General features: G+C 43.5%; 1 protein-coding gene across 11 annotated transcripts in view; it reads right to left on the bottom strand.

The window, feature by feature from the left end:
• Nucleotides 1-25000, bottom strand: part of ptprk (protein tyrosine phosphatase receptor type K) — a 124133-nt gene that overhangs the window by 49968 nt on the left and 49165 nt on the right. For all 11 annotated transcript variants that reach the window (XM_053515818.1, XM_053515825.1, XM_053515829.1 and 8 more), the window contains 4 exons: nucleotides 20844-20925; nucleotides 18598-18713; nucleotides 13460-13634; nucleotides 10070-10363 (listed from right to left, as the gene is read on the bottom strand). In XM_053515818.1, coding sequence (XP_053371793.1) covers nucleotides 10070-10363; nucleotides 13460-13634; nucleotides 18598-18713; nucleotides 20844-20925 — 667 coding nt within the window. The remainder of the gene's footprint in view (nucleotides 1-10069; nucleotides 10364-13459; nucleotides 13635-18597; nucleotides 18714-20843; nucleotides 20926-25000) is intronic.

Genomic DNA, 25000 nt, shown 5'->3' with positions numbered 1-25000 from the left:
CTTCGAGTCGCTCCCTTCCCATCATCCCTTGGGTCGCTCCCTTCCCGCCATCCCTCAGGTCGCTCCCTTGCCACTATTCCTTAGGTCGCTCCCTTCTCACCATCCCTCAGGTCACTTCATTTATGCATACCCTTGGGTCGCTCCATTCCCGCCATCCCTCGGGTCGCTCCCTTCCCGCCATCCCTCGGGTCGCTCCCTTCCCGCCATCCCTCGGGTCCCTCCCTTCCCGCCATCCCTTGGGTCCCTCCCTTTCCGCCATCCCTCGGGTCGCTCCCTTTCCGCCATCCCTTGGATTGCTCCCTTCCCGCCATCCCTCGGGTCGCTCCCTTGCCACTACTCCTTGGGTCGCTCCCTTCTCACCATCCCTCAGCTCACTTCATTTATGCGAACCCTTGGGTTGCTCCCTTCCCGCCATCCCTCAGGTCGCTCCCTTGCCACTACTCCTTGGTTCGCTCCCTTCTCACCATTCCTCAGGTCACTTCATTTATGCGAACCCTTGGGTTGCTCCCTTCCCGCCATCCCTCGGGTCGCTCCCTTGCCGCCCTTCCTTGGGTCACTCCCTTTTCGCCATCCCTCAGGTCACTTAATTCATGCAAACTCTTAGGTTGCTTCCTTCCCTCCATTCCTCGTGGCGCTACCTTCCAGTCATCCCTAGGTTTGTTCATTTCTGATAATCCCTCAGGTCACTCCATTCATGTCATCCCTTTGGTTGCTTCCTTCCCATCTTCCCTTCCGTCACTTCCTTCCAGTCATCCCTTGAGGTGCTGTCCCCAAAGTCATTCTTTCCTTGCTTGTTTCCAAATGTCCTTCTTTCCTTGCGTCTTTACAAGATTATTATCTCCTTGTCTGTCTCTCAGGTCATTCTTTCTTTAACTGTTCCCCAAGTCATTCATTTACTTCTGACAAGAAGGTCATTCTTTTCATGTCCGCTTTAGTCATTATTCCTCTTGTTCAAACAACCAAGCAACATTGAGGCAAAAAACACTCAATGTCAAAGTGTTGAACAAAGCAATCAATACACTTTCTGGCAATAAAGTTTAACCCGCGGACGCAGGCTGCACCTCAACGCACTTACTACTACATCACACTACTTCCTGATTGCGTGTAATCAGCGGGCATGCTGTGTGCTCCTGTAATTTACTCCTGCAGCTGCTAAAAAGTGCTGGAACATGCGCACACACACACATACACACACACACACACACACACACACACACAGTTAACAGTGATGATGAGGTTGAAAGATGACGGCTGTTATGTTTTTTATTTAATCAGAGTGAAAGAAAAAGTGAAATAACAAATATAACAACTTCCTTTGTAAGTGATGCGGTTGCAGCCATGGCACACTGCCGCCTGGAATCAAACCTACTGCAGTGCACTCTGGGAACTTCGCACTGGTTTCCTTCACTATACTATTGGAAATGATTGGGGAAAAAGTCAAATTGTCCTGTACTAAGAATACACACGTAAATGCATAGAGACCATGAACACTGTGTAAATGTGTATAACACACACACACCCATGCACGTGCCCGCACACTTCTCAGGGAATGTGTGATTGAGTATGATGCGCTCGGCAGGTGATGTTTTATTCATACCGTGGCTGAGTTATTGCATTTTTATTGTGTGTGTGTGTGTGTGTGTGTGTGTGTGTGTGTGTGTGTGTGACTCAAAGTGATGAATTCAAATCCACTGTTGGAATCAGAGTGTTATGAGGCTAAGGAAAGGTTAATCTCATACACACACATATACACACACACACACACACTCTTCAGTGGTTATGTAGAGACTCTCCATCATAAGAAGCTGAAGCACTTCATCTGAGACAGAGAAAAGAAATAATTTCAGAGACCACACACACACACACACACACACACACACACACACACACACAGAGTGGAAGTGGAGGGTAAGCGATGGTGAATTCAGGTATTGAGCACCAACTGGCCGTTTTGAAATTCAAATAGGCTGGTCTGCCTAAGCTCTGATAAGAAAACTAGGACACACACACACACATGCACACTGTACAAGTGTGTGTGTATGTGTGTGCTGCTTGCACACACATACTCACAGAATTATAGGTAATAAAGTCAGTTGTAAAGCACATACCAGCACACCTCACTCTTACTCACCAAACCTTACTCTCATGGTTGTAGAATTCAAGGTTATACTCTGCTCTGTCCCAAATTACAGCTTGTTCACTACTTAGACCACAATTTTGGCCCACCCATAAAGGAGTGATGATGATGATGTTGGTAATTTGGACTATATAGTGAATAGGGTGTGTGGTTTGAGACGCACTCACAGAAGACTAATGATGATAATGACGATGGTGTTTATGTGGACTATATAGTGAATAGGGTGTGTGGTTTAAGACGCACCCACAGTAGACTAATGATGATGATAATGATGTTTATGTGGACTATATAGGGAATAGGGTGTATGGTTTGGGACACGAACACTTATGATAATGATGTTTATGTGCACTATATAGTGAATAGGGTGTGTGGTTTAAGACGTGCCCACAGTAGACTAATGATGATAATGACGATGGTGTTTATGTGGACTATATAGTGAATAGGGTGTGTGGTTTGGGACATGGACACTGAGGACTTATGATGATTATGTGGACTATATAGTGAATAGGGTGTGTGGTTTGAGACGCGCCCACAGTAGACTAATGATGATGATAATGATGTTTATGTGGACTATATAGGGAATAGGGTGTATGGTTTGGGACACGAACACTGGTGATAATGATGTTTATGTGGACTATATAGTGAATAGGGTGTGTGGTTTGAGACGCACCCACAGTAGACTGATGATGATAATGACGATGGTGTTTATGTGGACTATATAGTGAATAGGGTGTGTGGTTTAAGACGCGCCCACAGTAGACTAATGATGATAATGACGATGGTGTTTATGTGGACTATATAGTGAATAGGGTGTGTGGTTTAAGACGCGCCCACAGTAGACTAATGATGATGATGATGTTTATGTGGACTATATGGTGAATAGGATGTATGATTTAAGACGCGCCCACAGTAGACTAATGATGATGATAATGATGTTTATGTGGACTATATAGTGAATAGGGTGTATGATTTAAGACGCGCCCACAGTAGACTAATAATGATGATAATGATGTTTATGTGGACTATATAGTGAATAGGGTGTGTGATTTTAGACACAGTGAATTGATGATGTCTATGTGTACTATATAGTGAAAAGGGTGCATGGTTTGGGACACACCCACAGTAAACTGATGGTGGTGTTTATGTGGGCTGCATAGTGAATAGAGTGTGTGGTTGGGACACGCCCACCATGTGGTAGTGGCGGTGATGTTTTTGTGGACTATATAGTGAATAGAGTGTGTGGTTTGGGACACGCCCACAGTGGAGTGGTGATGATGTTTGCGTATACTCGATAGTGAAAAGGACGCATGGTTTGGGACACGTCCAAAGTAAACCGATGGTGGTGTTTATGTGGACTCTATAGTGAATAGGGTGTGATGGGTTTGGGGTTTGGAGTAAACTATCTAGTGAATAAGGTGTGTGGTTTGGGACACGCCCACAGTGGAGCGATGATGGTGAGGCATTTCTTGTTCGGATAAAGCGCTCAGGTTTGAGTCATTTCCATTTAAATCATTTTTCCCCACAGAGATGCTGATAATCCTACAACTACATTTATGACAGGCAGGGTGTCTGGGCAAACACACACACACACACACACACACACACACACACACACACTCTTATCTCCACAAGAGGTCTGGAGAGCGAACCGGATTTGTGCAGGTGTGTGTATGCATGCATGGCTTTCATTTAGAGTCATCTCCACGGTGGAGAGTGAGACAAAGAGCTTGAGACAAGCAGAGAGACGGAATGAGAGAGAATGACAAAAAGTGAGAGACAATCTGAGAGAGAGAGAGAGAGAGAGAGAGAGGGAGAACCCTGTGTTTGTAAACTCACTGATCAGGATAAAACCGGATTCGCTCTTCACTGAGAAAACTTTCATTACATTTTACACACCAAACACACTAAGAAATTAATTACCACCCAAGCATGTGTGTGTGTGTGTGTGTGTGTATGGAGAGAGAGGGAGATAGACAAACACAACATTTTCTCTCCCTGGAGAAATGAGTGAGGTTTGAACACAAGCTGGTAAATGATTAAAAATAAAACCAATAAAGCAGAGTTTATAGGGAGCGACAACGAAAAATAAAACGCGACTCAGGAAGCAATGCTCCTTCAAGCAGAGGTTGTTTCCATGGTTTAATGTGAACATATTCACAAGGAACTTCATGGGCATTACCACAAAAAATGGGCCTTGCTGTATGGAGCATTCTGGAGATAAGGACGTCCTAGCATGAGGACAAACATTACATTAGGTTACATTCTCAGATGGAAGTGCAGGACAGAGAACCTGATGAAGATCTCCTGACACCTGAGCACCATGTTCACATACACTTGGTTTCCACTGTACCAAAAGACTGGTTGATGGAGCGCACAATGAATGTGGTGGAGCACTGAGACTTCTCCTTGTGGTCTAGGTACAGGAAGTCACCAGCAGACAGCTGGACATGTTATAAGGGGTGTCCGCATAGCGGTCCTCCACGTTCTTGTCTGTGCAAAGGTGGAAAAGACTGAAGTGTTCGTTTTCTATCAATACGAATTTTCATGGTGCTTTGGCAATTAAAGATTCCAAAGTGATTTCATGATGTTCTCACTGGTTTCTACCCTTGGAACATTTACAACTTACAGTGACCCAGAAAATTAAGACTTATAGTTTTATCTTATTATATACGTATCTGAGCATTTGATGGGTGGGGCCTTGTTCAAGGGCCCAAAAGTGGTGGCTTGGTGGTGAGGTCTGAACCTGGGACCTTTCCCATCAGTAGCCCAATGCCTTAATCACTGAGCTATCCCTGCCTATCAGTCCAGTCCAACCTGTCTAATGCCTCGTAAACATCACCACACCACATGACCATCACCTTACCTTAAGGTTTCACCGTTCATTACCAATTTTTTTTTTTTATTTGGTAAGTCCCTCCCTCAAGCCTGCTTCGGCATGGTATGAGTGACTCAGATGGTCAGGAAAAGCACTTTAGCTACCAAACCACCCGTGGTTATGTTTGCTCTAACCCTCAAGTGGTTTTCAAGTTGTAGACACTGTTTTGTCACACATCTTGTCCAAGGTACTTCCTGGATCATGCTGCCAATACTGATCGCCGGATAAACTAGTGGTCTCTGCTTCACCTTCCAGGTCAACCAAGGGCCAAGGGTCAAGTACCATAGGCCCTTTTGAAACTCCAGCCCTTGAAGATCTGGCTAAAACCCCACCCCAACCTATAGGAACACCAATACAGAATATCGAGCGGATACATCCATACCACTTTTTGACCTGATGTTCTTGTTCAGGAACTGTGTCTTGTGAACAAATCGACTCGACCCTCTGGGAGCAAACTGGTCCTTGAGGTCACATCAATCCATTTGCTAAAACCTCCGGCTCACACACATCCAATTTACTCCACTCTCCTCCATACTACCCCTAACCACCAGAGTTTACCAGGCAACCAGGAACGACAGTATGAAGGGAATGACGGACGAAAGAGAGATAGAATAATACCTCGAAAATTAGAGAAGGTGTAACTGGAAAGGAATGCAGACAAAAGAAAAAGGAATGTGGGGGTAAAACAGAAAGAAGAAACTAAAGAAAAGTTGAAAGGGCCACGGGGTAGAATAGGAAAATGAAGAAAGGAGTAAAGAAGGATGACAGAAGTCCTAAGGAATGAGTCAAGGAATGTTTAAGGATAGAAAAAAAAAAAACTTGATGGAAGATGGCCCTCATGAAACAGTAAGAAGGAAGATAAAGACAACCAGATAGATAAAGAATTCGAGTCGTGAATGAGAAAGAGAGAGAGAGAGAGAGAGAGAGAGAGAGAGAGAGAGAGAAGATATGGAGTGATGATAGCCTGGGAGAAACAGCAGGACCCTCCATGGACTAACAGAGCTGTTAACAGCAGGACAGGTCTGTCGGTGGGGACATGTGTGTGTGTGTGTGTGTGTGTGTGTGTGTGTGTGTGTGTAGGCCAGTTGGGGCATGCTGTAAACATCCTGTAGCTACATGATGGAAAAACGGTCTGTGTTTACGAGCTGCTGCCCGCGAGGACACGCGTAAATAAAACATCCGTCTGGTGTGTGTGTGTGTGTGTGTGTGTGTGTGTGTGTGTGTTCAAAGGTAGTGCTGTGTAGATGTGTAGTGCGACTTTCTAAACGCCACAGGACATGAAGTGTAATGAACCGTTGCTGTATCCCTCTATCCCCTCTGTGTGTGTGTGTGTGTGTGTGTGTGTGTGTGTGTGTGTGTGTGTGTGTGTGTGTGTGTGTTTTCCCACCGGGAGGCTGTTTGCGGCTGCAGAATCGTTTCACCGTTCATTACCAAATTAAAAGAAAATGGGAATTAAGCTTCTGTCAAAGTGAGATCATGTGACTTGAGGTCATGTGACCTGGAGAAAACCCACAACAAGTTCAGATCCAACTAACATTCCAGATGCTAGTTATGCTAGTTAGTATAGCAGTCTGAAGTCATGCCAGTGGTTCGGAGGAAACCGTGATTAAACCTTAGTTTCCAAAACTAACACAAGCTAGTTTCGCTTCCTCTTAGTTAGCATAACATATGCTAACATAAATCAATGTGCGGCTGTGAATAAACCCGCATAATAGCTTCAGAGCTACTTCACTTATAACAGATGCTAGTGACTTGAGTTAGCATAGCCATCTGGAGTCATGTCAGCGCTTCAGAGTAACCCTGAAAACTGAGCTGAGCTACACTGAAACCCAAAATAACGTCCATGACTGATGAAGATATTTTAGCTAACATCCTTCAGGGGAAGCTGCATTAGGCTCGGGAAGCTGAAGAAAAGTGGATGAGACGTGAACTGGGGTGGAAATCTGACCCCGTCAGCCTCGGGGGTACATTAGTGTGAGTAGCATGAGGGGACAAAAGAGAACAAAGTCAGACACGTAAGAGCTAACTGTATGTGTCTGAGCTAGCGACACGGTTACGTATATAGGCCAAATGGAAGCTAATCTGAACTCGCGCTTCTGGGAAGCTAGTTTCCGCGAAGTCCGCTAAGTATCCAAAATTACTTGTATCCAAGCTAGCCACATCACTAGCAAACATTAGCGTATGTTATTAGCACCATTTTGTATATGGCAAGGAGAAGTTCGAGTGGTCCATCTGGTTTCTTATTGGCTGAAGCTAAGCTCCGCCCTTGTTGATGCAGGACTGACTGTAAGGACATTAACTAGGCAGCTCAAGTTTAGGTCTTTTTTTTTTTTTTGTCACCTTGACAACAATGTCGTTTAGCGACTGAGCTCATCCAATTAAAACAGAAATGCACCGTCAGGGAAAAAAAACAAAACTGAAATTGACCTTTGACCCCACCTGCGGCAAGATGGGATTCGTTAACGAAAGCGAAAGGGTGGGTTAATTGAAAAGTGGCTGTGTGTGTGTGTGTGTGTGTGTGTGTGTTTTCTGCTAAATCAGCATGATCACAGAGGACACGTTAGACTTGTAATTAAAATCCTAACGTCTTCTTTTCCCTAACTCCTTAACTAAAAATCTAAACATACACAAACACACACACTTACCGTGTCGTTTTAGAAATGGAGAAATGTTTTGCCTAAACATTAAGTTAAAATGAAGCTATAAAGTCTAGATAATTACACTAAAGGATCCTTTAAGCACAGAGAGAGACAGAATAGATGGCAGACAGATCCATAAAAGGAGCAAGGAATCACAAGACAGAGAGAGAGAGAGACAGAGAAACACAGATACCGACTGTAAGAGACATACAGGAAGAGACAGAGACAAAGGAAGACCGACAGAAAAGGACGGAGAAAGAGAGAGAGAGAGATAAATCTATACAAAGGGTAAGAGGTCACAAGGCAGGCAGACAGACAGAGACAGACAGACAGTGGGGGTAGCCAGAGGGAGACAAAATGTGAGAGACACACATGGATGGAGAAAGACAGACATCAAGCAAGGGAGACAAAGAGACAGACAGACAGACAGACAGGCAATGGGACACGGACTGACAGTGAAAGAAAGACAGGGACAGAAAGTGAGAAAGAAACAGTCAGGGACAGTGAGATACATACAATGAGACAGACACAGAGATAGGCAAATATAGAAGAAAGACAGAGGGAGACAAAGAGATCGAACAAAAAAGACAGACAGGGAGACAGACAGATATTATGAAAAAGGCACAGATAGAGAGAGATAGAGATGGACATACAGAGACAGAGAGACCGAGGGACAGAGAGACAAACAGTTTAGTCGCATCATTTGAGGGTGTAAGAAAGACAGAGAGACATTGAGAGACAGTGAGAGACAGACAGTTTAGCCACAGTGTTTGAGGGTGAAAGAGAGACAGAGAGACATTGAGAGACAGACAGTTTAGTGGCAGTGTTTGAGGGTGAAAGAGAGACAGAGAGACAGTGAGAGACAGACAGTTTAGTCGCAGTGTTTGAGGGTGAAAGAAAGACAGTGAGACATTGAGAGACAGTGAGAGACAGACAGTTTAGTCACAGTGTTTGGTTTTAAGAGAAAGATGAACACTTAGCACTGCAGTGCGCTAACTTAAGCTAAACACAGCTACAACTGAAGCTAAAAGCTAAAGGCTAATTGCTGACAGTCTTTGACTGGCAACAATAAATTAGCAGTTAGCATTTAGCCTTAGCAGTTTGCTAAATCCAAGAGATGGTGAACAAATCCCGAACGCTTGATGCTAACTCATTGGATGCTAAGACTGAGTATGTTTAAGCTAAATGCTAACAGTGATGGCTAAAGGGGTACTAGTGAACACTAATGCTAGCAGCTGTGTGTGTGTGTGTGTGTGTGTGTTCTCTGCTCAGTGCAGTGATACTGTTCTCACAAGTTTTGGCGCCCATAACCTATTTCACATCAGTGTGGCTTTTTCTAAAATAATAATGAAAAAAATGCTGTGTGCGTGCACGCGTGTGTGTCTGTAGTGTGTGTGTGTGTGTGTGTGTGTGTGTGTGTGTGTGTACCCAACATTCATTCCCTTTGAAACTGGGGCAAAAACGATCAATATGCTATTTGAGGAAAATGGCACGACATTTGTACAGGAATAAATCATACACATAACACACATCCATCTCATCTCTCACACACACACACACACACACACACACACACACACAGACTTCAAATCCTCTTCCTCAAAATTCTATCTCCACATGCGCAAAACAAACACACACACAATAGAAGTTGGAGAGGGGTGTGTGTGTTGTGTGTGCGTGTGTGTGTGTGTGTGTGTGCGTGTGTGTGTGTGTGTGCGCGCCCAGACTGTAATTGAGTAAATTCGGAAAGTCTGAGCTGAGATAAGCGTGTGATTGGCTGAGAAAGATGAAAGAAAAAACAAGCTTTCTCTCGCAAGTCACGTCACACACACACACACACACACACACACACACACACACACACGGTCCTTAAAGTAAGACCCCTTAAACTTCAATTCCGATCTAGAGGCACAGCAGTGTGAATTTAAAGAAAAGAGAGAGAGAGAGAGAGAAGGACTGATGGAAGAAAAAAGAAACAAGATAAAAAGAGAGAGGGGGAAATGATGAGCAAAGGATGAAGGGATGAACAAAGAGAAAACGTGATAAAAGCAGAAGGAGAAAACAAAATAAGGACGGATAAGAGAAAGTAAAAAAAAAAAAGTTGGGAAAGAAGGAAAAGACGGAGTGATGGACTAGAAAGACAGATAGAGGAATACAGAAGGAGAGAGAGACACAGAGAGAGATTCTCTGAATTGGTTCCTCCACCCATCAATCAACACCACGTGCGACACTGACGCCATGGCAACCGAGAGCAAGCGGTCCCCGCGGTGACAGGACCATCTCACCCCTGACCCCTGACCCCACCTCCTCCCCTCCCCCCTCCATCTCTCTCCATCTCAGACTGTAAACACATATATATTATACGAATATTTATTTTCAATATGGTATTGTGGGCGTGGCCAGGGAGACCCGACTGACCTGCGCACTTGGTGCGGGTGACGAGGGCGGGGCCGGGTTTCCCGGTGCCGCCCTCCCCGGGGCGTGTGAGCAGGACGCGGATCTCGTACTCGGTGTCGGGGTCGAGGTGCCACAGCTTGTAGTGCGGCGAGTTGACGGCGTGCGTCTCGGTCCAGGAGCCCGAGGTCATGCGGTACTCCACCTCCTTCAGGATAATCGGCCCGTCCCCGAAGATGGAGTTCGCGTTCAGCTGGATCAGCAGGTAGGTGGGGCCGACGCCCAGCAGCTGGGGCGGAGCTATGGGCCTGGGTGGCTCTGTGAGAAAGGGAGAGACAGACGCGGAGGTTAAGCCAAATCCTTTATGATTCTTTCATCTTTTTCTTTAGTCCCTACCTTTTTTATCCCCTTCTTTACTTTCCTACTTTCTTCTGTCCTTCCCTTTTTTATCACCTTCTTTACTTTCCTACTTTCTTTGGTCCTTTCCTTTTTTTATCACCTTCTTTCCATTTTTTTACTTACTTTTGTTTTTTCCTTTTTATCACCTTCTTTACTTTCCTACTTTCTTTTGTCCCTTACTTTATTACCTTCTTCACTTTTCTACTTTCTTTTTTTCTTTCACTTTTTTATCACCTTCTTTACTTTCCTACTTTCTTTTGTCCTTCCCTTTTTTATCATGTTCTTTACCTTCCTACTTCTTTTGTTTTTTCCCTTTTTTTACCTTCCTTCCCTTTTTTTATCACGTTCTTTACTTTCCTCTTTTCTGTCCTTTCCTTTTTTTGTACTTTCTTTCACCTTTGATTTTTACACTTTTTCTTTCTTTTTTTCTTTGTTGTTTCTTGCTCTTTATTTCTAACTCTCATCCCTCGTGCTCTTCTGATGTTCTTCTATTTTTCTTTTTTCTCTCATTAATATATTTTTTCTTTAGTGTTTTTTTTTCTTTCTTTCATCTTTCTTCTTCCTTGCTTCTTCCTTCCTTCCTCCCTTCCTTCCTTCCTTCCTTTCTTTCTGTCTTTCTTATTCCATCCGTCCCTTTTTCCCTCTGCTTTTCTGACATTCTTTCGTCCTGACATCCTATCGTACCTCCTGCAGATGTTGTTTCTTTCTTCTCATGTTTTCTACTTGCTGATCCTTCCTTTCTTTTTATCTTTAGTTTTGTCCTTCATCTTACTCATTCCTTTCCTTCATTTTTTTCCCTTTCCTTTAAATTATCCCTTTCTTCCCTTCTCTTTTCCTCCTTCTTAATTCCTGTTTTTTTTTTTTTACTGATCAAACCTTTACTTTTCTTCTGTTTTTAGTTTCTCTCTCCTTCTCCTTCCTGCCCTTCATTTTTTTTCTTCTTTTTTCTCCTTTAACTATCTTGTTTTTTTATTTCTTTCTTCCTTTCATATTTCTCCCCTCTCATGGTGTAGTAAACCATGTGTTTTAGTTTCTGCTCACCTCTCTCTCTCTCTCTCTCTCTCTCTCTCTCTCTCTGTCGTTCTTTAGGAAGCGTCTCTGTGTATAAATATGAATAAGATTTCTAATAAAATGCGAAGTGAGTTAATGAAAATAAGTGCAGCTCTCTCTCTCCGAGCGACCTTTTCACCTGCAGTGTGTGTGTGTGTGTGTGTGTGTGTGAGCAGTAAATGAAAAAGCTGGAGTGTGTGTTAATGCTGAATGCGGGGCATTTCGGAGAACGCGGACAAACACTCGAGATGGAGCAGCGCTGAAAAAGCTTTTAAACACACCCGAATTTATTAGAGCTGCACACACACACACACACACACACACACACACACACACACGCACACAATGAAATGAGAAAAACATGATACAGAAAGAAAAAAGAAGATAAAAGAGAGAAGGAAAAGGAGGTGTAGAAATAAAACACTATGAGGAGAGAGTGTGTGTGTGTGTGTGTGTGTGTGTGTGTGCGCGTGATGGATGACCTGCCTGAGTTGCACAATAACACCCAATGATGAAAGACTCATCTCACACACACACACACACACACACACACACACACACACACACACACACACACACACTTTCTTCTTCCATTTCATTATTTTCCCCATCCATCCATCCCTTTTTCTCTTTCTTTTCTCTCTCTCTCTCTCTCTTTCTTCCTCTCCTTCACTCTCTCCTTCTCGCGCTTCTTGTAAAGGTTCCACTTTCCCCTTATTCTTCCTCTCTCTCACTTTTTGTTCCTCTTCGTCCGTTCTCCACTTTGTTTTCTTTTTCACCTCTCTCTCTCTCCCTCTCTCTCTCTCTCTCTCTCTCACCCTGGAGCTCTGTTCTTCAGTGCACTCTCTCCTTGTTGCTGTTTTTTCATGTGCTTCTTGTTTTTCTTTTTGTCCCCACTCAGTGTGTGTGTGTGTGTGTGTGTGTGTGTGTGTGTGTGTGTGTGTGTGTGTGTGATGGCTTTAAGCTAAAATCAAAATAAAAATACAATGTCCTACTCACCAAGAGATAAAAAGAGATAAAAACAAATGGTAAAGATGGTGGAGAGTGGTGGAGACAGACTGAGAGTTAGACAGGCAGACAGAGAAAGAGAGACGCAGACAGGTAGACAGAGGGACAGACAAGCAGACAGAAAGACAGACAGAGAGACAGACAGTCAAGAAGACAGGGGGAGAGAGAGAGAGAGAGAGGCAGACAGGCAAAGAGTGAGAGATGGAGAGACAGACAGAGAAAGAAAGAGAGGCAGGAAGACAGGGAGTCAGACAGAAAGGGAGACGGTAAGGGAGGCAGAGAGAGAAAGAGGCAGACAGACGTGTGTGTGTGTTCCTGGGAGGAGCTGTGAGTCAGTGCGGCTCTCAGTAGTGAGCAGTGTTTCTGGTACACAGGGCCGCGAGGAGTGCGCGTGTCACCTCGCGTTAGCCGCACGAGCCGCTAATAAAGCGCTAGCCTCGGGCCCTGAGCGACAAGACGGGCCTCGGTGCCAGCTCGCTGCGTTTCTGCCCTCGAAAGTTCCTCCGGAATCAGTGTCTCACTGCGTCCTGAAAGGAGCACACGTCACCATCGCTAAGCTTCAGCTTGCCGCTAACACGCCGGGATACGGCTAGCGCGAGCCGCTCACTGTTACTCGAGGAACAAAGGAGTGCAGTGAAGGAGAGAACGTACAGACGCCGTGGAAGTCTAACCTCCCTCGCCTCACAGCGCCCTCTGTCTTAATGACGGGGTCAGAGAGACAGGGGGCGCTGTCTGTCTGTGTGGGGGGACACACTTCCACCGCGTCTGTACGCGCTTCTCGCAGTAGTTTAAATGTGACTATGAAAATACGTGAAAGATACTGTACATAATGCAGGAAATCATTTTTAGAGTGAGTGAGTGAGTGAGTGAGCGAGTGAGTGAGTGAGTGAGTGAACGAGTGAGTGAACGAGTGAGTGAACGAGTGAGTGAGTGTGGGAGTGAGTGAGCGCGGGTCACCTCTGACGATGAGGCTGGCGAAGTTGCTGACTCCGGAGCCGCGCTCTGATTGGGTGACGCAGCGGTACAGGTCCTGGTCCTGACTCGTCACCTCACTCAGGCGGAACGACGCAGCAAACTTCCTGTGGTTAATGTTCTTCTTCTCCGCCACCGGGATGTCCTCTCCGTTCCGCCTCTGAAACACACACACACACACACACACATACTTCTAATATGGACATATCTAACTCGTCTGCACATAAAACACAAACACATCCTGAGCAAACAATCAGCGTCATCATCTGTCCATCTACTCGTTCGTTTGTCTGACCATCTACTGCCTGTCCATTTACTTGTCTGTTTGCCTTTCTACTCATGTCTGTCCATCTATCATTGTCTCTGTCCATCTACCATTGTCTCTGTCCATCTACTCATCTATTATTGTCTCTGTCTATCTACTCGTCTATTCGTCCATCTACTCGTCTATTTGTCCATCTACTCATCTGTCTGTCCATGTACTCATCTGTCTGTACATCTATAAGTCTCTCTGTCATCTACTTAGCTGCCTGTCCATATACTTGTCTCTGTCCATCTACTCATCTATAATTGTCTCTGTCCATCTACTCATCTATTATTGTCTCTGTCCATCTACCCGTCTATTCGTCCATCTACTCGTCTATTTGTCCATCTACTCATCTGTCTGTCCATCTACTCATCTGTCTGTCCATCTACTCGTCCGTCTGTCCATGTACTTATCTGCCTGTCCATGTACTTATCTGCCTGTCTGTCCATCTACCTGTCTTTCTGTCCATCTACATGTCTGTCTGTACATCTATAAGTCTCTCTGTCCATCTACTTAGCTGCCTGTCCATGTACTTAGCTGCCTGTCCATATACTTGTCTCTTTGTCCATCTACTCATCTGCTTGTCCATCTACTGATCTGTCTGTCCATATACTCGTCCATCTGTCCATGTACTTATCTGTCTGTACATCTATAAGTCTCTCTGTCCATCTACTTAGCTGCCTGTCCATCTACTTAGCTGCCTGTCCATATACTTGTCTCTTTGTCCATCTACTCATCTGCTTGTCCATCTACTGATCTGTCTGTCCATATACTCGTCCATCTGTCCATGTACTTATCTGTCTGTACATCTATAAGTCTCTCTGTCCATTTACTTAGCTGCCTGTCCATATACCTGTCTCTTTGTCAATCTACTCCCTCAATCAGTTTTATTCAAACTGTTATGGATTTTTAAATGAAAACAAATCAGCACCCAAAATGTAGCAGTCAAATGTTTATAATAATATTTTATAATTCATTTGATTTGAATCTATTCTGTAATAATGAAGGACAGAGAATACAGCTGTAGATTTACATCTGCACATTTGATCTGATCTCCTCAGAGCCGGTGTTGTGCGAGACATCCTGTACAGATGCTAGTCATGCTAACACGCGGTGTCACAGTGCTAACAGCCCCACCTCTGTGTTTTTTTTCCCCTGTAATGGTTTCTGGGAGGTGTTCACACCCTCGGGTTTTGGCACAATCTGCTGAAACTTGGCACCAAATCAAACCAAAAAACAACCAAAAAAAAAAAAACACGCTCGTCATCTCCTCCAGTGAGCGCAGGTGACGACACGTCGAGTAACACGCAGGAAAGATTCGCGTCTGTGTTAATTACAAACCCGCTTTAGATCTCACACTGCAAAAACACATCGGTTTTTACCAGACTTTTCATTAAACTCGTGAAAATCATTTATATTAACACAAGTCTGCGGCCTTCAAGATGGAACACTAGCTTGGACTAGCATCACATTAGCCTTAATGCTACAAAAAGCAGTACATTTCTGAGCAGACTGAAATTTATATCGAAAACATCCAAGGTCAGGACGCAGCGCAAACACACACCACTTCCTGGATCGGAAAAAGATGGACAGACAAACAGAGAAACGGAAAAGAGGATGAGAAGACAGTGATGGACAGAACGACAGATAGACTAAGAGATATAGAGAGAAGGACAAACAAATGGAGAGAGGGACAGAAAAACGGCAAATGGAAAAACAGACAGATAGACACAGACAGCCGGATGGACACAGACACTCAGACAGCCAGATGGACACAGACAGACGACCGGATGGACACAGACACTCAGACGGACGGATGGACACAGACACTCAGACGGACGGATGGACACAGACACTCAGACGGACGGATGGACACAGACACTCAGACGGACGGATGGACACAGACACTTAGACAGACGGACGGATGGACACAGACACTTAGACAGACGGACGGATGGACACAGACACTTAGACAGACGGACGGATGGACACAGACACTTAGACAGACGGACGGATGGACACAGACAGGTAGACAGACGGACGGATGGACACAGACAGGTAGACAGACGGACGGATGGACACAGACAGGTAGACAGACGGACGGATGGACACAGACAGGTAGACATACGGACGGATGGACACAGACATACGGACGGATGGACACAGACATACGGACGGATGGACACAGACATACGGACGGATGGACACAGACAGACGGACGGATGGACACAGACAGACGGACGGATGGACACAGACAGACGGACGGATGGACACAGACAGACGGACGGATGGACACAGACAGACGGACGGATGGACACAGACAGACGGACGGATGGACACAGACAGACGGACGGATGGACACAGACAGACGGACGGATGGACACAGACAGACGGAGGGATGGACACAGACAGACGGAGGGATGGACACAGACAGACGGGCGGATGGACACAGACAGACGGGCGGATGGACACAGACAGACGGGCGGATGGACACAGACACTCAGACAGACCGAAAGATGGGCACAGACAGACAGACATATAGATAGACAAATAGACACAAAGACAGACAGATGAACAGTCGGGCAGGCAGATGAAGACAGATAAATATACAAGTGGAGAGATGGAGAGAAAAGAAGCAGACAAAAGTCAAGTCAAAGGCAGGTCAAAGGACAGACAGGTAAGAGTGACCGACAAACACACAGACAAGCAGAGAGACAGAGAGAGAGAGAGAGACAGAGTAAAAGACAGACAGACCAGGACACACAGGGAGCGACAGACAGATAGTTCAATAAAAAGTTCAACACACACCAAGTTTCTACACCTCTTCATCTACTTCACACTTTTTCCTGTCAGGAGTAACAAGCTCACACTGTGTGTGTGTGTGTGCGTGTGTGTGTGTGTGTGTATGCAAGTGTGTGTCAGAAAGGGAGGGAGAATGTGTGTTTGTATGTACAATGTGTGTGTCTCCCATCCTCTCTGTATGACAGGTTCAGGTTTAATGAGAGGACACACACTGATTAGTGTGTGTGTGTGTGTGTGTGTGTGTGTGTGTGTGTGTGTGTGTGTAAGAGGTGAAACCCAAATAGCACAACTTTACACAACTGATGCAACTTTTAAAGAAAAGTGAAATCAAACTTTTAAAAATAACACAAACACCACAACCATAAAAGAGACGTTTTATCTGAAACAGACACGTGTCAGTAGTTGTGTTGGCAGGAGTACAGCCATAAGTACACGTGTCAGTAGCGGCATCAGCACACGTGTCAATTGAGGCATGACAAACATTTTAATGGATGTATCCGTCTATATGTGTTGAAACACATCGCTATAGATATCTTAACAGATGTGTCAATCAACGTGTCAACAGAGTCATTAATACACGTGTCAACAGACGTGTCAATCCACCTGTCCACAGATTCATCGCTACAAGTGTCAACAGACGCGTCAATCCAACTGTCCACAGACGTGTCCACCCACGTGTCAGTCCACGGAATTAACAATCCACGTGTCCACCGACGTGTCCGATAAGACACGTGTAAATCGGACGTGTAAAATGTACGAAAATACATCAAGTCGCTGCTGAGAGTCGAGTCGAGTTACTGCACACCTCAGCACCTTCTGAAGTACAACGCCTTCGTCTCCCAGCAGGAAGAATGAGACAGAGAGAGAGTGTGTGTGTGTGTGTGTGTGTGTGTGTGTGTGTGTAAGCGGCACTGAGGGAACACTTTGATCGTTCAGTTTCTACATCAAACACTCTGCGTGTTGAACAGCGCTCGAGGCTCCGCTCTCCCGCAAATTGGAAAAAAAGTCATTTATAAAACTTTTTATTATTAATATAATTTTTTTTTTTTTTTTTACTTTTACACGTGTAGTTTTTGTTAAAGACGCCGACGCGTTACGGCTCCTCTGTGAGACGGGTTAGAGCACAGAAGACGCGTCTCATTCACACTTATCAATAACATTTATTCCTCTAGCAGACGATCGTATCATTCGTACTGAATCAGCGATCTGATTGGCCAGCGCGTTACACACAGGAATGACATCACTAACACACCGCAACGCCGAGCTGAAACCCACACAAACACCAGCGCAAACTCTTTATTCTAACGCCCAGAACTTTATTTTTGATTCGATGTTTCTTTCTCAATTTTTTTTGTTTAGAAGCAAGTTTTTATTTTCTACTTTTCCAACCCAACCTTTTTACATCCTTTGTGTTTCATAGAATTAATTATTTTAATCTGTATTTTTTAAATAAAAGTAAAACTAGTATTAATTAATATTTATCAGTTAAGTGCTCTTCTTCTTATTATTATTCAAGTTTTTATTTTCTATTTTTTGCCAAACCAAAAAACGAATATTTTAAATAAAAAAATAATAATTATATATATATATATATATATATATATATAACTTTTATTTTATTTATTATTTTACTCCATTTAAAATTTTTATTTAAATAAAAGTTTATTTAAATGGCCTGTGTATATACAGTATTTTTGTAATTAATTTTAAATAAAATTCTTCACATATTTATATTATTTTCATTCATTTAAAAGATAAAAGTTTATATGTTTTTGAATGTGACAGATTAAAAACAAATATTTATTTTTGTTATTTTTCATTTATTTATTTAACACTTTTTTTTTTATTTTTTACTTTTACCTTAAACAAAGAGAATGCTTTCTTTATAATCTATATATTGAAGATTGAAAAAAAAAAAAAAAAATATATATATATATATATATATATATATATATATATATATATTATACATATTTACAATGTACAATAATTGATTAGGGGTTTCATTCCGTACCTGTAGCCAGAGTTTGTTATTGACGGCGTCCCGTACGGTGGCGATGCACTGGAAGGTGGCGTTCTGTCCTGCGTTTACCTCCACGTCACCCAGACGCAGGAAATGAGGTGATTTATCTACACACACACACACACACACACACACACACAGTGACTGACAGCTCTCCTGGCCAATCACAGCCCTCTCATTATAAATGAGCTGTATGTACAGTATATGGTCATTTGCACAGGATATGAATATTAATTCCTGCCTCGCTCTGGTCCCGCCCACCACCATGCCCGGGAGAATGACACAAATGTTAGTTTTCACTAAATCCTGCTGACTGCTGCCTCAGTGTTCATGATGGCGATTTGCATACACTCCATAGTGTTATAAAGCGTGATCAGATGAATTGCAATTAATTGCAAAGTTTTATTATGGAGTTGAACTTAAACCCTTTCAAAAATATATATAGATAAAAGGTTTCCGCTGCATTACAGCCCTGCCACTAAACGACCAGCTGACATCATGCGAGTGTTTCTCTGGTTACCACAGGTGAGAGTGTGGACCAGGACAGGGCTGGAGGTCGCTCGGTCATGCTGATCGAGTTAGAATAACAGGCTGGAAGCTTTAAATGGAGGGCGGTGTCTGAAATCCTGGTTCTTACTCTGTTAAGCAAGGCTAACCTGCCAGGAAACACGTGCAGTCATCACTGCTTTGTACAAAAAGGATCAAGGATATCGCTGCTAGAAAAACTGCACCTGAATCAGGCATTTATCTTCAAGGAGAGAGGTTTATTCGTTGTAAAGAATACCTTAGGATGCCCAAGAAAGTCCAGCAAGTGACAGGACCGTGGGATCGGGGCACCTCCAGTTCAGAGCTTGGTCAGGAATAGCAGCAGGCGGGTATGAGCGAACAGTGAGGCCAGGTCGTTTAGAGGATGGCCTGGTGTCAAGATGCCACTTGTGGGTAGCTCAGTGGTTAAGGCATTGGGTTATGGTCCAGAAGGTCCCAGGTTCAGACCCCACCACCAAGTTGCCACTGTTGCCCTTTAACCCTCAACTGCTCAGATGTATAATGAGATAATGTAAGTTGCTCTGGATAAGGGCATCTGCCAAATGCTGAAATGTAAATGATGTCAAGAAGGCACTTCTCTCCCAGAACAACATTAGGGACAGACTGATATTCTGTAACTGGTACAGGGATTGGACTGCTGAGAACCGGGGGAAAGTCATTTCTCTGGGAAATCTGGAAGAAATCTTGTCCGGATAAGAAAAGGTAAGCGCTACCACCAGTTTTGTGTTTTGCCAATAGTAAAGCATCCTGAGTCCACTCATGTGTGGTGTTACCTCTCAGCCTGAGAACACAGCCATGAATAAAGAACAGTACAAAAACATCCTCCAAGACCAACTTCTCCCAACCATCCAAGAACAGTTTGGTGATGAACAATGCATTTTCCAGCATCATGGGGCTTTCGTTATTTCTTTCCATCTTTTAACGCCCTGCCAGCTTCTACAGCTATGATGGAGCTCCTCGCCATAAAGCAAAAGTGATCATTTAGTGGCTCGAAACATCAAACATGGAAATGTTGGGTCCGTGGCCAGGAAACTCCCCAGACCTTAATCTCATTGAGAACTTCAGTATACCAGAGTAACATCTGACAAAAAAGATCTAAAAACACTGAAACAGCAGACTTTGTGCAAATTGATATTTGTGTCATTTTCAAAACTTTTGGCCCCCAGCTGTGTGTGGAGGATCTGCTTCAAATAGGAGGAAGGAGAGTGTTCACTGGAGCGTGTTCATTTCTAAATGAATAAAGGATGGCCAAGGGGACTTCACCAAGGGGACTTTTCCAAGGGGACTTCACCAAGGGGACTTTTTTTTTTATTTCTGAATGAATAAAGGATGGCCAAGGGGACTTTACCAAAGGGACTTCCCAAGGGGACTTCACCAAGGGGACCTCACCAAGGGGACCTCACCAAGGGGACCTCACCAAGGGGACCTCACCAAGGGGACTTATTTTTTTTATTTCTGAATGAATAGAGGATGGCCAAGGGGACTTTACCAAAGGGACTTCACAAGGGGACTTATTTTTTCATTTCTGAATGAATTAGGGATGGCCAAGGGGACTTTATCAAGGAGATTTGATCAAGGAGACTTCATCAAGGGGACTTCGCCAAAGGGACCTTGCCAAGAGGACTTCGCCAAGGGGACTGCTTTAATGACATCAGCAGGTGTAAAAGTGCAGTAATGATGACGTGACTCACCACAGGGGTAACTCAGCACCTGGACATCATCGATCGCAATGAAACCTCGTCTTGTGCTAGCGACCTCAGCCTCGAAGATTACCTACAGAGAGAGAGAGAGAGAGAGAGAGAGAGAGAGAGAGAGAGAGAGAATTAAAAAAAGGGGCAGGTGAGACAGTGAGACGGGGGAGAGAGAAAACCAGAAAAAATAAACAAAAAGGAGAAAATATGAAGAGATAGAGAGACAGACAGATTGAGAGGGAGAGAGAACGAAAGACAGAAAGTGAGACGGGCAGTCAGACACAGAGACAGACAGGCGGTGGGACAGAATATGGTTTATGAGATTAATTTTCACTCGGCTGTGTGTGAACGATCAGCGACACTCAATCACACAGGGCACGTTCAGACACACATACTGCTCTGTGTATTCTCTGGTGGAATAACCCTGCCTGTGTGTGTGTCTGTGTGTGTGTGTGTGTGTGTGTGTGTGTCTGTGTGTGTGTGTGTGTGTGTGTGTGTGTACACTCTTTTGAGAGCACACAGTGTTTATTATTCTATCCATCATGAGTGATGTACACAGAGAGGAAACCTGCGCACCATCACGCCACTGCATCCGCACCATCACGCCACACAGGCTTCATCACCATCATCATCATCCTGCTCATTCTCCTCCTCATCATCATCCTGCTCATTCTCCTCCTTCTCCTCCTCCTCCTCCTCCTCATCACCATCACCATCATCCTGCTCATCCTCCTCATCATCATCTTCAAAATCATCATCCTGCTCATTCTCTTCCTCATCACCATCATCATCCAGCTCTTTCTCCTCCTCATCTTCATCCTGCTCATTCTCCTCCTCCTCCTCCTTATCATCATCATCATCATCCTGCTCCTCTTTCCCCTCATCATCATCATCATCCTGCTCCTCCTCCTCATCACCATCATCATCATCATCCTGCTCCTCCTCATCACCATCACCATCATCATCATCCTGCTCATTCTCCTCCTCATCATCATCCAGCTCCTCCTCCTCCTCCAGCTCCTTCTCCTCCTCATCATCATCCTGCTCATTTTCCTCCTCATCACCATCATTATCATCCAGCTCTTTCTCCTCCTCATCTTCATCCTGCTCATTCTCCTCCTTATCATCATCATCATCATCCTGCTCCTCTTTCTCCTCATCATCATCATCATCATCATCATCATCCTGCTCCTCCTCCTCATCACCATCATCATCATCATCCTGCTCCTCCTCCTCCTCATCACCATCACCATCATCATCATCATCCTGCTCCTCCTCCTCCTCATCACCATCACCATCATCATCATCCAGCTCCTCCTTCTCCTCCTTCTCCTCCTCCTCATCATCATCATCCAGCTCCTTCTCCTCCTCATCACCATCATAATCCTGCTCCTCCTCCTCCTCATCATCATCATCATCATCATCATCCAGCTCTTTCTCCTCCTCATCACCATCATTATCATCCTGCTCCTTCTCCTCATCATCTTTATCTTCACCATTATCCTGCTCCTCCTCATCATCATCTTCAAAATCATCATCCTCTGCCTCATCACCATCATCACCATTATCATCATCCTGCTCCTGCTCCTGCTCCTCCTCATCACCATCATAATCCTGCTCCTCATCATTATCCTCCTCCTCCTCATCATCATTAATAACAACTGTTTTCACATATTTGTACATACACTTCTTCTTTCATGTCTATCCTTTATAAAGATATCAGTAAGATGTTTATTAAAAACATAAAAAAAATACAGTCGATTCACATGAATATTTATTAAGTTGATCATAATTTGCCGGACACGCTTCTGTTTGGTTTTATTTTTCTTGGATTCCTTCATCCTCATTACATTTTGACTGAAATGTGAACAGCTTGATTCTCTCTGCTGTTATGATGATGATGATGATGATGATGATGATGAAGATGAAGATGTACAGACTGAGTGATATTTCTAAGAAACGTGAAGCGTCTAATAAGAACGTGACAGACGGCATTCTCCACCGCTGATGTAGTTGTCTGTTATTTTTTTATGTTAAGTGTGTGTGTGTGTGTGTGTGTGTGTGCATATTTACTCAACAACGAAAAAACAATTATATTTAACGTAACAATAATTGATTTTACTGCTTTTATTTTGATCCTTATTGCATTTTCTTTCTTGTACCAGCTGTAATCAGAGTCGACTAATCTCATCTCTCTCTCTCTCTCTCACACACACACACACACACACACACACACACACACCCTGGTGTCATGTCTCTGCGGGGGAAATGATGGCGCTGAGAGTGACAGGTTGGAAACATGCAGAGTGAACGACAGACGCGACTCTTAGACTCGGGTTCTATTTCCAGCTCGTCTGTTTATTCAGTTTTGTTTACTAAATCAATTCTGACACACACACACACACACACACACACACACACACACACACACACACACACACACACACACTGGGGTCAGGAAGTTACGGCACGCGAGTGAAAGTTTCCCGTTTGCGTTTGGGAATATTCTCCCGAGGAGACGTGAGCCGATGCGCAGCTGTATGATTTATTCAGCGCGATGTTCCTCCTGCTCCTGTGAAACGCGAACCTTTCTGATCAACCATGTTTACTTCACCGTGGGGGGTGCCAAAACTTTATCACATCATCCCAACAGATGACAAGCATAGAATTATTTGTAAAAAGTTTTTTTTTTTTTTTTTTTTAACCCAGTTTGTTTTTTTAGGGTGTTATGGTTTATGGTCCATCATCATCATCATCATCATCATCATCATCATCGTCCCGTCATCGTCCAAACCACGTGTTAAGACATTACAAGTCGTTGTATTTAATATTCATGAACAAATAAAATCTACAATAAACATCTCTGAAGAAAAACAAGTAAATCTTAAAAACAAACCTTCAGGTAGGAAGTCCAACATTTCCTCAAGTTCCTGATTATTTTACAAACAAAAACTCAAAACGTTCCTCAAAAGGTTTTCTTATTAAACAGTCCGCTTTTAAAAAGAACTCGGTTCCTAAACAGCGTCCTGCTGACCTCTGATCAAGACACTGACCAAGTTCATGAGAAGGTTTTTTGAGATCCTGAAATTTCTCTCCATCTACTTGTATATATATTTATGTTTCTAAGAACATTACTGGGTTCATGAGAAGATCTTGAGTTCCTATAAAAGTTCCTGATTACATGCAAAAATAAAAAATACAAAAATATATCAAGATTCCTGAGAACATTCTTGGGTTTCTGAAAAGGCTCCTCACTTCTCAAAAAATATTCTTGGATTAAATAACTAAATAAAGAAATAAACATAACAATAAAAGTTCTTTGTCCTTTACAGATACTGGAGTTCCTGATTTTCAGCTCCTGGAAATGTTTTTAGTTTTTTGGTAAGAATAAAAATGCTCCAGAAATGTTTCTCATTTTATTGATGAAACTCTGGGTTCCTGAAAAGTTTTGAGAGAAAAAAACAAAAAACTTGAGTTCCTGAGAAGATCCATGCAGAAGAAAAGAAACAAACAACTAAATACCTGATTTTGTGGGGAAATTTTGTTTTTCTGTTTCTGAATCCTGAAATTTCAAGGAAAAAAAAAACCAACAATTTTGCCTGATGTAATCCTGGATTCCTGAAGAGTTTAAAGGAAAAAAAAACCTTCTGAGGAACGATTGAGTTCTTGAGAAGGTCCTTGGTTTTTCTCTATAGAAAAATAACAGGATTCTGTCTTTTGTAAAACAGCTTCCCAGAAAAGTTGATTTTTTCAAAAAAAAGATTCCCGGGTCCCTTTTTTCTTATTATATATATTTTTTTTTTTCATGGAATGGTTTCAGCAATTCTGGATTTTACCCTAAAAATGTTGAGGTGTTTGTAATAAACAGTTCCTGGGTTCCTGGAAAGGCTGATCAATTCTGTCTTTTTGTAAACGTGGGGTTACAATTCAGAGTCTTTCGAAATTATGAGAAAAAAAAAGAAAAAAAAATCTAAGAAAGAATTGAGAAACCTCTTCAGGAACCTAGGAACTGTTTTGTAGGTCTGTTTTTTGGTTTCCTCTGTGAACACTTCAGAGTTCCTAAAAAGGTTCCTGGAACACAAACGTAGCGCTGAGTCTCTGTGTGTAAAACATGTAGCGTGGCGTAGCATAGCGTACAACTGACTAGCGGCTCACAC

Source organism: Clarias gariepinus, chromosome 2 (assembly GCF_024256425.1).
Source record: "Clarias gariepinus isolate MV-2021 ecotype Netherlands chromosome 2, CGAR_prim_01v2, whole genome shotgun sequence".
NCBI classification, from domain to species: domain Eukaryota; kingdom Metazoa; phylum Chordata; class Actinopteri; order Siluriformes; family Clariidae; genus Clarias; species Clarias gariepinus.
The sequence above is the reverse complement of the archived record's forward strand: the minus strand, read 5'-3'. Positions and strand labels throughout refer to the sequence as shown.